The sequence below is a fragment of the Acyrthosiphon pisum genome, chromosome A1, assembly GCF_005508785.2.
Source record: "Acyrthosiphon pisum isolate AL4f chromosome A1, pea_aphid_22Mar2018_4r6ur, whole genome shotgun sequence".
Lineage (NCBI taxonomy): Eukaryota > Metazoa > Arthropoda > Insecta > Hemiptera > Aphididae > Acyrthosiphon > Acyrthosiphon pisum.
This window is the reverse complement of record NC_042494.1, coordinates 134,610,966-134,628,308: the sequence shown is the minus strand read 5'-3', so window position 1 is coordinate 134,628,308 and position 17,343 is coordinate 134,610,966. Positions and strand designations below refer to the sequence as shown.

The window sequence follows — 17,343 nt, the reverse complement described above, 5'->3', positions numbered from 1 at the left end:
TAAAATAAAATAGTAAATTAAAATGATTTTTATAAAATATTTTTTTTTTTTTTTTTAAACAATAGGTTTAGAAATAATAAAAAACAATACAAGATAAATCATAATCAATCTTATTTGCTGTATAAAATATCATACAATTTCCAACCGATCTTGAAGCTTCAATTCATGGTGGGAGTACTACAAATATATATAGAAATCTGTGGACAAAATATACGGTTTGAAAATAAAAAAAAATCACTAGGCATCTAGTTAGTTGCTAAAATAGAATCGTTCCAAAATTCAAACGTTGAATATGCTATGTCCATGGCCCGTGTACTTCAGTACCTGCGTACTAATGTACTATGATTTTCATTATGAGTACAGTATTACACGCATAAATAAAAATTAGAAGGTGGGTATACACGCCGTATACTCGGGGGTATCATATACTATTCCACTAAATGCACTTCTACACCACTGAATTAAACACTATTCTTCCTCAGATGGTTTTGTGGGTCTGAAACTTTAATAATTACGACTGCTATTACGACTTACGAGTTTACCTAGTATTAACCATGAACTAAGAGTATTATACCGTAAGAATATACGTAATCCATAGGTAATGTACATACTTGAACACGGATAGTTGATCCCTACTCGATGTGACGTGTGTAGGCAGTTACGCGGAACAGTGACAAAGTACAAATAAAATACAATGCAAAGCAATTGATTGAGAAAAAAGTAATTTACCGTACCGTGAAATCATCGACTAACCGCTGTAACGTCGAGTATTGTAGACTGTAGTAGTGTAGTAGACTTTAAAAACGAAACCCACTGTCCCACTATAATGTGATTTATGACTACAGAATAGATAGTAATAATTGTACACAACAGACTATCTGACTATGGAGTATGGACTATGGTACATACAGAAAAGAAGAATTAACGTTGACTGTTAAGTGTTGAGTCGCCCGTCTGATAGTGATATACCCCACCAGTAAAATCGGAATGTCACCGTGCATACTAACTAGAGTCCCTAAGCCTCACCCAAATGAGGAAAAAATAATATTATACTGATTGATTCAGTGGCATCAATGAGTCAATGCGTCATTAGTGGTGGTAGGGGAGGACTGCGACATTTCCCAAGTGTAGCATTTAGTTCATTTAAAATTGATAAGTATTCTTATTTTTAAGGCCATTGGCATAACTGTTCTAAACAAACAAATTTGCAATTATTTCACTTTTTAACACAGATTTCCATATAGTTCTAGATAGCGAACTTCCGCTATGAATTGAATCTTCAAGGTCAGTTGGCAATTGTATGGTATTTTATATGGTAAACAAGATTAATTATGATTTATTTTGTATTGTATTTTATTATTTCTAAACATGTAGCTTTAAAACAAATATATTTTATATAAATCATTTTATAATCATTTTATTAATATACAGATACTTACATTTAAATATTTAATAGATATTGCTAGACACATGGGAAATCGAGAGCTCTCATTGGCTGTATTACGTTTGTGATAACATAAAATTATCAATATTAAATTTTTTCAAATTTGAAATTATGTTTTTTTAAACTTTACTATTTTGATTATTTTTGATTCTAATAAAAATGAAAAAAGTGATTTATCCAGTGTCATTTAAAGCGGAATTGTCAAAGATGATAATCTTAATATTATTTTAAGATGTGATGCCTAATCTTTGGAAGATATCAATGTGTGGGTTGCTGAGTTGGTAAACTTAATTATTAACATTGGAACGTCAAGTGACAAGTATTCCAAATGGGCAGCAAATTATTTATGTTATGTATTAACAGGCATCTGCCCTTTTACAAAGTATATAATAAAACATATCCAGACAAATAAGTAATAACTATACTTAATTAATTAAGTGTAGTGATAAAAAAAAAGAATTGTAGTAATATATAAATAATTCAGACTTACAAGCACATAGGTATTATGGCAAAATATAAACATTTTTTTTCTGATTAATGAATATATTTTAGTAATATCATTGTTTTTTTAGTAACACTATAATACGAACCTTGTGTTAAATGTTCATAGTTCATACTTCATACTTTAGTCCTGGCACAAACTTTATTTGTATGGAGTATTGGAGTATGTATCAATTTTTAAGTGTAAATACTAGGTATTTAATTTTATAAAGTTCAATTGTCAAATAAATAACTAAAAAATATATTTTTGCCTAATTTGCAAAATGTCACTATTTTGATGAATTTCTTCAAAATTTAAACTACATACGCTCATCAAAAATTATTTTAGATTTACATTCAACTAACTTAAAATTCTAGCATTAAAATTTAAAAAAACCTTGTATTTTAACCAAGCATACATTTTTTTTTCGATTTTTATAGAAAAAAAACTTAAAAGTTTAAATTATATAAATTATATTATAAATTACTCAAAAATATTTACAGTTTACTCTAATATTTTGATAACTAAACCATCCATAGAAAATATAGTTATACAAAAATTTCATGAAAATTTAAACTATTTACGATAATTTGTTTTTAATTTACCTACAGCAAAATTAGAATATTAATTTTTCAATATAAAAATGAGGCACCAATATAAATTAACAGTACCATATAACTATTAGAAGTGCTATACTTGGGCCAAATTTAAACTGTAACTTAGTATATTATTTTCATAATAATGGGTCATAGAAATTTTAGTAATTTTTTTCTTGCTTTAAATATATAATAATAAGTACTTAAGTATTGTTGACTCAATAGTCACTCGACTAATCTTATATTATATTTTATATGGCTGCGCCACGTTACATCTACACCTTTATTGGTATCAATTTTTTATTAAAACTCATTTTACGTTGTAAATATTGAACTGAGCAAATGATGTCTACTGTTATTTTACATATTTTAGGTAAATTTAACTATCTTATAAATAATATAAAAATCAAAGAACCCTGCTGTACACTAAGATTTATAAATAATAATCTATATCTATATTATAATCAATAAACCTTGGTGGACTCACTGTAGTTCATTTTCATAAAGATAACATACCTAATTTATAAAATGATGTAAAACTTTTTTGGGATTTGTCAATATATTGTATTAAAAGTGATAAAGGCAGGTAGTCTTGTATACTACACACTTATGCTCTTATCCACAATTTTCCTTAGATTATTGTTTTAAACATGAAAAAATTATATTATGAAAAAATTAATTAAATCCAAATATAACATTGAATCTTTGTAAAATTAAACTGTTAAAATAGTATTTTCTGAATAAATAGGTATCCTTATTATTCTTGTGGTCTTTGGTACATAAGATTTCTTGCGCCATCCATTTCTGATGCTACAGTAATCCCTGAAACATGTCTGTGACTCTGTCCGCCAATTTCCACTTTACATTCAGGACAAACCGATTTCTGCATTGGCCCTCCACATTCTGTAACACAATAAATATGGCCATTCGGACATTTACACCAATGCCCTTGAGCTTTAATGCCTCCTATAAAATTGACGGACATAGCGGCATGAATCATCTGTCTTTCTTCATCAGTTATAATTGCAAGTCCATCAAATTTCTCATCAATTAATTCAGTAAACATTTGTATTTCTGTATCTCTGTCAACAGTGTATATTTTACAAGACATTAATAGAGCTTCCATATTTCCAACTAAGTCTTTTAACTCCACAGCATAAGAATTGTACAAATCATTTTGTGCCATCTGAAATTTTGTATTGGACATGATCTCAAATAAACTCATAATCCTTGCACCACGCGCCATCTCCATGTTGATATCAAATTTTTGCTGATTTGACAACTGCTGCGCATAAGTAAATGCAACAGAAAGAATCCAATCAAAGTGATTAATAATCGATTCTTTTCTTTGGACATCTTTGATTTCTTGAATTCTATTTTTATACTTTGAAGTAGATTTAAACAAATCAATGACAAAATGTAATGATTCAATGTCCTTGGCAGGTAAAGAGAACTTTGAACGTTTATTATTCAAAGATACTAATAAAGGCTTGCAAAATGTATCCCATAAATTTTTGATTCTATGATATCTATGATTTGTATCACAAATATAATATGAAAAAAAATTATTATTCAAGGATTTTAATGAATTGATTATTGTTTTTGTGTTGCCGCGGATTACAGATAGTTCTCCATATTGCTTCGTTTTTATATTAGATATGTCTTCTAATATAACTTTTACTTGGTTCATAAAACGTTGGGTTTTTAGAATTGGTGTTTTACATAACGGACACTGTTTCAAACATATTTCTTCATCATTTTGGTTCATCCATTGTGTTAAAGCTTCAGATTCTATAGTGTGTTCACAATCTTCTAAATAAACAAACCTAAAAAATATCACATTGACATTAAATTATATAGAAAAATCCCAGCTGATGGAAATATTTTATTATTTGTTGTTTTATTGGTTCCATGACAATCTTTATTAAGAGGACGTTAGACCGACATTTGTTGTGTTTGTCTTACAAGTGTGTAACATAGCAAATTGTACGCTCAACATAAGACATTTAGCAGTGTTGGTTTAAAAAATACAGTGAATTGACCTCTTATAAAATGTAAAGGTAAGATTATTATCTAGTCAATCTTATCGGATTTTTATTATATTTTAATGCGAGTTATGAGTATTTTAAAATTGTTAATTGTTTATACATCTTAAAATACTCCTTGAAATATTCATAACTCGCTTTAAAATTAAAATATAATAAAAATCTGATGAGTTGCCCAGATAATAATCTCACCTTTACATTTTATAAGAGGTCAATTCACTCTATTTTTTAAACTAACGGAGCTACACATGTTCTGTGAGTGTACAATTTGCTATGTTACGCACTTGTAAGACTGGGACAACAAGTGTAGGTGTAACATCCTCTTAATTATTATAAGAATATAATGTAATTATGTGAAGTGGTTTTAGTGTTGGAGTACCTTTCTCGACGGTATTTATGCAAACAATATATTATTTAGGTTCTATTTTATATTTGTTGTTATTAATATGGAGATTGATGGCTATAATGGTGAGTGTGTAAAGCTCCACACATGTTATATTTAAAAATAAAACTAGAAAAAATTCTGACTTCAAGCCAGATATAATTACATGACATATTATAACCTTAATATTTTATGCCAAAGTGAATTATAAGCTTCAACAAATATATAAAAATTAATAGATAAATTCGAATTTCATTTAAACTAATAATATTACAATAATTTATTAACTTCCTTAATTAATAATTTGTAATAGAAAAAAATATATAATATTTATCATAGTAATTCCTTCCAGTATACCTTGCATTTGGTTCATCTTCATTGCCAAAAACTATTGTAGTAACTTCATCTTCTTGACAAATGCGACATAGGGGAGGACACGGTTCACCGCAAAAACCTATACAATCATGCCCACAATTCAACTTGAACTTGCAAGGCTCATAACATGGATGGCGATTACATAATTCAAAACATTTTCTGGTACATTTCAAATGTGGACACTTCCACTCACATTTTTCCTGTTTATAAAATTAACAAAATATACATCATGATTATAAGGTTCAATTATATTCAACAGGATGTACTTTTATTTATCTACCCAATATTACTAACATAAAATCCATTAGATAGTGGAAATGAAAATCAAAGTTAAAAACAAGATGTTCATTAATTTTTATTTTTTGGGGATATTAGTTATTACCTTGCACCGTACACATGGAACACCACACAGACGAGTACATCTAGAATGCACACAAGAATAAATGCATTTCTGATTACAAGGTGGACATCGTTCTTTACAAGGGAATTTACATCTGTTAAAATAAATTATTATTTAAGAGTTTATAAATTAATCCATGGCATTTTAATAAAAACTAATTACATACGTATGATTGCATGGGTTTATCTTGTTACAAATTTCACTACATGGTACATGTATGCGTCCTTGTTTACATTCTCCACATGTGCCCAAACAAATATCGTTACAGTTTAATTTCTGTAAACATGGTTCACGGCATTTATCAAGTAGATATTGGCTGTCTAGTCTGAACTCTATAAAATATTATTTTAATTTTTAATTTACTAAATAGAAGTATTACTAACCAAAATCAGTACTATAATAAATTCATTGTGACATACTAATATAAATGTAAAATGGTAATAAGTGCTTTAAAAACAATATAAAAGAAAAATCATGAAATGTGCTCGTTAAAAAATTTAAAAAAAAAATGTTACAAATAAAAATAATAAGATAACAAACAAAAATTACCTTTATCTTTGTCACAACATAAAACCCAAACTTGGTTATGGCCACAAGCAAGTTTACTATTTTTTTGCAACACTATTTCCTCACAATCTTTAGTTGTACATTCTTCTGCACATAAATTCTTACACATATGCCCACAAGCTAAAATTCGGTTACATTTCTTAGTGCAAAGTTTACGTTCTGGTAAAGTTTTACATTTCATTGTAATTGAATGGCCACAGTCTGGTATAACTTTTACTACCTGAAAATAAATAAGTTTAATAAACAAAACAGAAGGACACAATAAAAATATCTAACTTACTTGATTTTCACAAGGTTTACATTTTTCATAGCATTTAGATTGACATTTATGGACACATGCTAATTTACGGGTACATGGAAGAATACATTTAATGTCATTAATATTTAATCCACAAGGTACATCATTCTTTGTGTGTCCACAAGGCAAAACTTTCTTAATTTTAACAGTACACAATGAGCAGTCTTCATAGCACATCTTTTGACATTTGTGACTTAGAGAGCACATTTTGTTTATATTTGCACAAGGTTTTAAGCATTTATACTGTGGATAAATTTATAAAATTATAAAATTATTATAATATAATTCATATAATATAAAACACTTTATATATTCAACAACTACCTCTTCATGATCTGGATCATCATCCTTGTGGCAATTTTTTTCACAAGCATGACCACAATCTAATCGATCTATACATTTATATGAACAGATGGGTTTTTTGTCATGACATTTTTTAAAAATTGTATGACCACATATTTCTAGGAAAACTTTTACCTAAATTTTATTACGGACAATTATTTAAGGGGAGAAATACATTAAGGAAAAATTATAATAAATCCTACCATTTCTTCACACGGATATGTAAGAACATCAACAAAACATCGTAATGTTAATTCGTGACCACACGGTAACTCTTTGTTCAATAGCACAAGACAATCTCCACAATCCATGTAACACGTTTTTTTACAAGGATGGTTATAATCACAGAACCTATTATACATTAATACATTAAATTAATACTGAAATCATCTTTAAAAATATATATATATATAATTTTACTTGTTACACGGTTCCCTGCATTTCAATTCTAAATGATCACGGTCATAAGAATGACATACACTTGAACAATAATGACCACACAATAGCAACGATTTACACAACATGGAACAACCACCTTCCATAATAATATTAAAATCTTCACTTTTTGCAACCTTTGTCATAATACCAGAATGAACAGCACATTCTAAAGTCAATTCATCACCTTAAAACAAAACATGTTAATAATTTAGAATTTATCTAAATAATATTAATAAATAATATATTTTTACCATATGAACCCTGATTTACTAATGTTTCTTTTATTTGTTTCCACAAATTTCCAGAATTGTACAAATTATCCATGTTCCCCATTATGTAAAGTCCATACTTGGCTCTTGATAAAGCAACACATATTCTGTTCTCAGTTTTCAAAAATCCTACATTTCCCTTTTCATTGCTTCTAACTAATGATAGCAAAATTATGTCACTTTCTTCTCCTTGATAATTATCTACCACCGTGATTTTCATCCCTTCTAATATTGCATGTTTTTTTCTTAACTATATTAAAATTTATTAAATAATGAATAATTCATACTTTAATATTTTATACTTCTAAATAAATAATGACAAAATTATATTATTAATACTTTGAATACTAATTTATACATTTATAATAAATATTTAAATTTATATTGTAATTAAAAAAAAAAAAATAATTATTATTGTAATCAAAACATACAAACATTAATTTTGAAAAGTATGTTCACTTACTGAACGAATTTGAAATAATTGACCACTGTAAGTCGTTAATATTGTCACTTGGTCAGTTTTGTATCCTTGTAATATTAAATGTCTAGCAAACATAATTAAAAATCTAGCTTCATGATCATTACTTTTGCTTGAAATTTCCTCAACCTAAATGGAAAAACAAATTGTATTAATTGAATAACACCATAATAAAATACAGCCTCAGATATGACATACTTCGTTTTCATATAAATTATGATTTAGGAAGAATACATCTTTGGTAACACCACGAATGTGTTCTCTATTGTGAACTGAAATATGATTTTTCAATTCATTGTATATTGATGGAGTTATTAGAGATGCAATTTCAGGGCGCATTCTATGTTGTTCGCCCAACGTGTAACAAGGAACTTCATTATTGACCATACGTTCAAATAATGAAATATCAAAATTAAAATCTTTTGCCAATTTGTAAACTGCATTACTAGGACGTAGTTGCTTATGGTCACCTTTAAAATGAAAAATTATGAACTTATACATTTTTTTTTATATGGTAAATTATAAGAATCTACCTATTAATATTAGATGTTGGCAGTGACTTGTTAAAGAAGAGACAATGTGTGCCTCCAAAACTTCGGCAGCTTCTTCAACGACCACTGAAAGTTAATGTCAACAATTAATTTTGTTTAAAACAGTAATTTAACATTTAAATGTTTACCAATAGGTGACTCTAATCCTTCTAACATTATTCTGTGTTTAGCAGCACCAGTAGTAGTTAATGCTATTACATGCATCTTATTTAGAAGCTCTACATTTTCCAATTCTCTTAATTCAGCATATTGCTTATAAACTTGAGTATACTTTTGTTCATAATCTATTATTTTGGGATTGAACATCTCTTTTGTTTCTTTTACCCAACTAAAATATAAAGACCATCTTTGTCTCATATTTAACACGTATATATCTTTTATTGTTCGTGGTAGTTCAATATCAGTATCAATTAAATTCAACATGTATTCAAAATAATCATGTACTTTTTCCATTACACCAAAATTGAATTTGGCTTCTTCAGATTCATTAAAAAAATGTACACTTTTATTTGATAGATTCTCTAATCGCATACTCTCCTCAAGTAGTTCTTTGCAAGCATTTTTTATGTCGTCTAATGTTATACTATAAATTACAATATCTTTATTGTTATGTTCTAGATCTAAGTAATCTGGTTCATATCGCTTTTCTTCATCATCATCTTCAACCACTTCATTTTTAATTTCTAACAATTGTTCTGAATTATAAACCCTATTAATCAACTCATTGCTAATTCCAGTTATAAACCCAATTGGATCTACACTAAAATAATCAAAATCTTGAAATAACCAAGATAGAAGGTCCAAAGTAGTTTTAAAAAAATTATGATATTGTTTGGGCATACCATTTTTCAACAATGATAATTCTAATATCCCGGCATTATATGATACAACTTCACTACATTTCTTAAAATATTTTATGTTCTCCATAGTAGTTTTGACTTGATCGCCAATATTCTGAAGACCTCTATTAGTTGTTATGGATCTTCTGTACATACGAGATATATTCCTTAAACTATATTTTTCTATTATTTCTGACTTAGATTGACCTCCAATTCTTATAACTTTGTTTGTGAAACTCAATATACCTTCCATAAACTGATCTAAAGCATGATTTGTGTAACATACAACTAAAATTGGTTTGGTAAGAAATGGCTTGTCGTATAAATTATTAATAATTGTTTTCATAATTTTCAATCCAATGAACGTTTTTCCAGTACCCGGTGGCCCTTGAATAACTGTAAATTCATGTGTCAACGCCGCTCTAAATGCTCCAAATTGCATTTCATCAAGTCCTAGCTGTTCTTTAGTAGGCCATTGATTTTGACTCAGTACTTGGAATTTGGCTAGTTTATCAATTTCATAGTAAGTGAGTTCAGGTAACATGTCAATATAATATGGATAGTCTATTTTATTACAAGCTGATATTATATACTTTTCCATAGGGAAACTATGACTATTAATATTTTTAAGAACTTCCATTGAACATTTATAAGGTTCAAAAAACACTTCACTCTCTACCATAGTAAGAGATGTATTAAATATAGGTTTTTCATCTTCTAATAATTCCACAATTAATTTACCTTGTGTCAAAAGTTCAATCTTTCGCTCCAAAACAATGCCCAAAAAAAAAGTTTTAAAATGATTTTCGGAAAACAGTAATAAAGATCCATACATAAATCGTTTTGCCATTTCCCAGTTGATTCTTAATTTTTTTTTTTTGTCGAAGTTTACTAGATAACCATATTTATCACGAACAAATTCACCTTTTTTTTCAAATTCAATGTCACAATATATACGGATATTATTAATCTTTTTTCGACGCTGATGTTGACGTTCATCATTTATTGTTTCTTTATAAAATTGTATACCTTCTCTTAGAGGAGCAATAAAATCTTCACGTAAAAGACGAAATTGAACGTCTAAATAGTGTTCAACATTCTGATAAGCTCCTTTGGAGATATTAGGTCGTAAAAATCGTTCTCCACATTCAAGATCAATTGCGGTTGGATATACAGTTAGTTCTCTAAAATTTTCAGGTGGAGGCATGAGTTGGGCAATATTTTCAATAACTAATTTTTCTTTTAATTTCAATTCCTCTGTTAAGACAGTAGCGTTGAGTTTATCTAGCAATTCATTCATTTTAACTACTGTAGTTTTATTAATTTTTATATGATTACAATAACTTTTAATACCATTTAAAGCAATATTACTACTTACTATGATTTCCTTTAATTTTTCTTCTGCTGTTTTTGGAAATAATGTAGTTATTGATAGAAACACAACTAAACAATCTTCATAAAATATATTCATATTGTTGCATCGATTTAAGTTTTTTTCTGTTGGTGTACTCAATATATATGTTTTTAGGTGATCAAAAAATTGATTACATATAAGTTCTGTTAGTAAGAATGTTTTGCTTTGTATTAATTCAGTAGAACAAATCTTAGCCGATACTTTCATAAGCAAAAAAATCCAATCTGGTTCTTTATTTTGTTTAAATAAGTCCATGAATCCATTAACTTTATTTGACATCACAAATACAATCTCAGATGGGTCCTTGCTACATAATTCTTCGAGGCGTTTAAATCCAAAACTATACTTGTTTATAATTTTATTTTCAGTAGTGCCATTATCAGGATACTCATTTTGCTCAATTTTTTTTCCTCCCCATCTATCTTGTCTATTTTCAGAGTTTTGTTTGAAATTTAATTGTTCTTGTCTATTTTCTGAATTATATTGTGGTCTCCAATTTTCTTGTCTATTTCCAAAATTTTGATTTTTTCCCCATCGTTCTTGTCTATTTGGTGATTTCTGTTGTTTTCTCCATTGTTCTTTTGTATTAGAACTACTGGGCTGTGACCGTTCAGTTTGCTTAGATGACTTAAAATCAAATTTATCGTTTTCTGCATTTACTGATGGATTTGTTCTGAATCTTCTATGCTGGTTATTTTGACCTCGGTCATTTTGGTTTGTATATCTATTATTATACATTATTTTTTCAATCTTTGGCTGATTGTGAGGTTACATTTGTATCCTGTTATGGTATAAATATAGAAAATATTAAATTCAAGATTTTAAACTATCTATATTTGAATAAATCATTTTTTTTAGAAAAAATACCTACATTATTTTCTACATCGTCGCCGTCGTGCAAAAAGTGTCTAAGTGCAAAAAGTGACCAAGTGAAATAATATGGCCAAATAGTTACCATAGTCCTCCTTCAAATATAGAAAAAAACGACCAAGTGAAAATGTTAAATATATACCAAGTTATGAACTGTTGTATTTTGACTAAGTGTTTAATTTTCCCGACCATTATGAATATTCAATTGTGATTTCCCAACAAAGTTCAAATTACACTTTTTGCACGACGGCGACGACATATTTTTTAACTGTTTTAATTTATATTTTTTAATTGCTGTTTTTTTTTTTTTTATTTATTTATTTATTTTTATTTGTGTCTGTCATCATCTTTTAGGGCAGTAAAAATGCTTAGATTTTCTTCAATAGCATCTTTTCTAATAGGAAGGTAAATCTAGTTGGTACTTTGGGGGTCAGAAGTAAAAATTACCCAGTAGTTTCCAAAAGCGCCAAAAACAAATACCACAAGATCTGTTTTCAACAAAATCGATTTTGGATTTCGGTTTAACTCTAATAGAAATTACCGTAGGTATATGAAGTTTTCACTGAATGTTTATATCTATTAGCATTTTCTTTACACCATAACATTTTCCAAATATTTCGACTTGTTTTGAAGAGTTTACAGACATTTAAGGATTCCTATTTTTTTACATTTTTCTATAAATACCTATAAAATTGTATTTGTTAGGTCAAAAATCTTGAAAATTTAATACAAGGCCCAAAATATATTGCTACTATGGCAGTTAAAAATATTAAAAGTACAGTCACAATTTTTTTTTATAAGCATTTAAAGTACAAATGTTGAAAAATATGTAAAAATCACGAAAATTTGGAAATTATTTTTTTAGAAATTCATTTAACATTTTTTTTTTTTAAATCTAAGATTTTAAAATTTAATTCAAGATTCCTTGTGTTTGTCTACCTTTATAAAAAAAAAAAAATGTCTACTGTAATGTATGAAATTTTTTATGAGCGCCTGAAGTTAAAATGTTTACAACATTAAATATTCACTTAATTTATCATGTAGCGATTTTCTTATTTTGTTGTAATTCAAAAGTGAATAACTGTTAATCATAGTTAGTATATGCTGTTAATACTTGAAATGTACACCATATATTTATTAAATTCAATTCCTATACATACTTGATACAAATTTCAAATATTTTGACTCATTTTAAGTTGTTTATGGCTTTCAAATTTCAATTTTTTTGGTCTTTTTTTCTATAAATGTCAATAAAATTAATTGTTAGATCAAAAAGTGTGAAAAATTAATACAAGGCCTCCCTTTCAATTGGAAATATTAGGATTATAAGGATTGAAAATGTAAAACAAGGTGTGCAACCTTAGTGTAAGTAGTTAATTCTGTAACTAAAAAATCTAAAAAATATTAACTCGGTTATTTTATGTTCAAATTTGGACAAAGTTTAAACAAAGAAGAAAGATTTTAGTTTTGTGTTATATTTTAAAAATATTATTCGTCAGTACTTGAAATTTCTCATTATATTGTTATATAGAAATATTGAAATATGATATTAATTCTACTTACTCGGTTACCTTATTAATAATAATAATATAAGTATTATATTAAATATCCAAGGCTGACAAACTGTCTCCGTTCAGAAATTGTTTTTTGTATACAATAATATTGTAACATTGAGTTCAAATTTAACACCATCTATTATAGGACCCACTTGTAGCCTACTGTACAGCAGAGAGGCACCCACTTCTAACGTACTATATAGTAGACACCCACTTATTTGCTTTTTTAATTATTCAAATACTTGTGTGTTATACTGTTATAAATGATTCATATTGCTCGGTTTTTACTATAACCATATTGACATTTTTAGATAAATGCAGAGATGTTTTGCTGGGTCCAATAGCTTCATTATAATATAACATAATATTATATTATATATTTTATATACATATACCAATTTTAGTTTTATTTTTAAAACAAATATTGCATCATAGTTCAGTTTTATCTTATATTTTATTGATTAAATTATTGATCTAATAGCAGTTATTTAAATTATTCATACTGATTACCTACATAAATATTTAGTTAGTTTTGTTTTTATTTAATTATGAGTTATTAGTATCAGAAAAAACAGTACCATTAATTTTCCAAATATTTTCTTTTTATAAAAATTATTATCTACATTTTTTAACATCCTACTACGTTCATTACCACATACCATAATTTTAGGCAATAGGCCTTTATTAAATGTTATGTATTCTTTGTAAGAATTAAGACTAGGTGTCCATTTGTGATCCTAAGTACCTATTTATGACATTTATTTAACATATAACAATATTTTAATCATACTTAATTGTATTATTATTTATTTAATACTGTTTGAATTTAAACTAAATATAAGAAAGCATTAGTTTTCTGAATTTATGTTAAGTAGTACACTACCTAATACATATTTTATTGTAAAATTTTAAATTATGAATACCTGAGTGTTTTTTATGGCACATATCTTTTTTTATTTTTATATTTATAGTATATAAAAAGGTTGACAAATGGGCTTCTCTGGTCGGACTCTTGATTTGATATTATAGTAAGTAATGAATATAATATTGAACACTATTATAAGTATACTATTATAAGGAGACAGTTTTGGGATCTAAAACCAAGAGTTATGAGCAAGCAGAACCTAACCTAACCCCCCCCCCCCCCCCATTGACCGTGTTTATTTTAGCCTATATAAAAATTAATATTTAAAAATGATTTTACAAAAAAACTCTGTAGCCTCCCTCCCATTATTTAGAATAGGTATATTCTTACAGCATAATAATACTAACAATAGGCTATTTACATACCTACTTCATCGCGGATAGTTGATGTCTAAAGGTAGGTACACAAAACACTAGTAAAACAATACAAGGCTGTGTGATTGATGAGGAAAAAAATGTCATTAACCATTTGAATCATTGATCGACCACCATAGCTGTAGACACTAATAATTATATTAATTTATAATACACTATACGTCTATACTCTGCACTGTCACACAATGACCACTATGAATACAGACTATAATATGCATAGGCAAGAATACTAATGAGTAATGACTATATGAATATGACATCAGAAAATAATAATTATTGCTGACTGGCTACTGGCGACCGGTGAAGTACTGCTGACTGCTGACCAATAATCAATATACTTATATTCATCTCATCGTTATACACCCCACCAGTTGCACCGTTGCAGAGTGCTAGATTGCAGCGAAAACAGAATGTAATCACGGTGGTCTAGACAGTGTCGGCCACCGGGATTTCGTCACGGGAGGGGATGATGACAGACGAAACGTTACCCAGACCTCAGAATTCTGATTATTTAAACAATTATTTTACGTAAAAACCCGAGATTCTCCGCCAATTTTTGCTTGTAGGTACCTACAACCAACTACATTATTTATACACTTTGATGGACAGTTGCCAAATATTACTGCTATAGCAATAATACGAATAGTTGATGTCAGGGGTTGTTTTTACTTTTTAGGACCATTCAGAATGTGTCATTACTGCTTATAGCAGTGATATTTTCAAATTTCAATGGAAAGAGGAAGTTTTTCTGACCCCGCGAACATCTCATCGAATCATTGGGCATTCTATTTTTAGCCTACTTATACACGTCTTTATAATTGTACACACCATTTATTTATTTACTAAAAATACAATATAGACAAAAGACGAATTTTTAAAATTAAAAAAAACCTCAAATTCATCGACATTTTATTATTTGACCAACTCGTTATAAATTATGATATTCAGTGATAAGAAAAATAGCTTGTTGCGAAAATTGCTTGGTTAAAATTGAAGAAAATGTTCATATTGATGATATTAAACATAATTTGTACCTGTACCTACCTATTATGTGGAGACTAGATAAATATTTGGGGGAGCTAAGCACCCCTCCAAAACCACCACTCAATTGCGCCTACGGGCCTGGAATGGAGCCAATGGAGAGCATTATGGAAAAATGCCCACGGGCCAAGACCCGATTTCTCGGACCAGTCATCACGTCGTAGTCTTCTGCGTATCATCAGTATGCGTACTTAGTACAAAGTTTGACTGTTTCAGAACCTTTGGTATACACCGGCTCATCCAGACAATCAGCCTGACGAGCCCTAATCTGGTTTCAGAGTCTAATGAACACTGACTATATTAATTATAGTATAATATTCACAACTACGGCCCACGCCCACCAGTGCCTAGGACAAAGAATTTACGAATATAATAACTATAAACAATAACACAATGATGTAATAATATTATATTATTATGTTTAATGTTTATGTAGAATGTAGATAGTCTACCGAATATTGGACTCAAATATTGGCCTCAAGGTCAAGTGTTATGCTTTATCGCAGTGATGCCCAACCTTTTTCCTTTGGCGGGCCACTTTGGTAAGCAATTATCTTCAAGCGGGCCACAAAGTATAAAAGTACAAAAGTAATCTTATATATTGGACATGTTTTCTTATCTTTTATTGTCTATTAAAAAGATTATGAATTGAGGTACACATCATAGGTACACCATTAGTTTGATCAGTACGTTATTTTAAGTACACGGGTGATATCGATATTTAATTATACTTGTTTGATAAAGTTTATCGTCTTTAATTCTGCTCGAATAACAATTATTATGCATGTCAATTGACTTCCTGTTTTACCGATTAGACCAACATTTATTATTGGCTATTGACATTTTTTTATGGAATATTGTTTTTAGATTTAAATTGTAACTGGGAAGAGGTGATTTTCGGTGATTTTCGATTTTGTCCAACACACACGTAACATATTATGATATTATATAGGTAGAGACGTTGATTTATATTCTATTAATTTCAACGTACTGATTAATCAAGTAAAACGATAAAAACTCTGAAAACAGATTTATATTTGTTGTTAAATTTATTCGAGATCAATTTTCCTACTATTTTAGATTCCGAGTGGGACGATGAATGTATTGATTTTACAATGCTGAGTTTTTTTTTTATTTATTTTTTATTTTTGTGTCTGTCATCACCTTTTAGGACAGTAAAAGTACTTGGATCTTCTTCAACAGTATCTTTTCTGATAGGAAAGTGAATCTAGTAGGTACTTTGGGGGGTCAAAAGTTTCCCAGTAGTTTTCAAAAGTGACGTGAAAAACAAAAGAAAAATTAATGAAAAACAGGAATTTTTACGCAAAATCTGTTTTCGAGAAAATCGATTTTGGTTGTTAGTGCAACTCTAAAACAAATGACCGTAGGTACATACAATTTTGACTGAGTGTTAGCATTTTCTATACACCATAACATTTTCCAAATATTTTGACTTATTTTAAGCTGTTTACGGACATTTGTAGTTTCAATTTTTTTTGATTTTTTTTTTTTTCATAAATATCAATAAAATTTTATTTGTTGTTTAAAAAAGCTTGAAAATTTAATAGAAGGTTCCTATTATATCGTTTCAAAGATGGATGAAAAAAATTAAAAATCCAGTCACATTTTTTTTTATAAGCATCTAAAGTTCAAATATT

General features: G+C 28.3%; 1 protein-coding gene across 3 annotated transcripts in view; it reads right to left on the bottom strand.

Moving 5' to 3' along the window:
• Positions 1-3,061: 3,061 nt before the first annotated feature.
• LOC100169328 (NFX1-type zinc finger-containing protein 1) overlaps positions 3,062-17,343 on the bottom strand; it is a 15,966-nt gene continuing 1,684 nt past the window's right edge. Inside the window, exons 2-16 of one of the 3 annotated variants that reach the window (XM_029488379.1) lie at positions 14,636-14,772; positions 8,795-11,700; positions 8,649-8,732; positions 8,314-8,585; positions 8,101-8,244; positions 7,620-7,887; positions 7,351-7,552; positions 7,134-7,281; positions 6,913-7,065; positions 6,571-6,831; positions 6,273-6,510; positions 5,890-6,055; positions 5,706-5,817; positions 5,306-5,523; positions 3,062-4,347 (exon numbers count right to left, since the gene is read on the bottom strand). In XM_029488379.1, the coding sequence (XP_029344239.1) occupies positions 3,279-4,347; positions 5,306-5,523; positions 5,706-5,817; positions 5,890-6,055; positions 6,273-6,510; positions 6,571-6,831; positions 6,913-7,065; positions 7,134-7,281; positions 7,351-7,552; positions 7,620-7,887; positions 8,101-8,244; positions 8,314-8,585; positions 8,649-8,732; positions 8,795-11,657 (6,198 nt within the window). In that variant the 5' untranslated portion in view covers positions 11,658-11,700; positions 14,636-14,772 and the 3' untranslated portion in view covers positions 3,062-3,278. The remainder of the gene's footprint in view (positions 4,348-5,305; positions 5,524-5,705; positions 5,818-5,889; positions 6,056-6,272; positions 6,511-6,570; positions 6,832-6,912; positions 7,066-7,133; positions 7,282-7,350; positions 7,553-7,619; positions 7,888-8,100; positions 8,245-8,313; positions 8,586-8,648; positions 8,733-8,794; positions 11,701-14,635; positions 14,773-17,343) is intronic. The other 2 variants (XM_029488380.1, XM_001949935.5) reach the window with 2 other exon arrangements.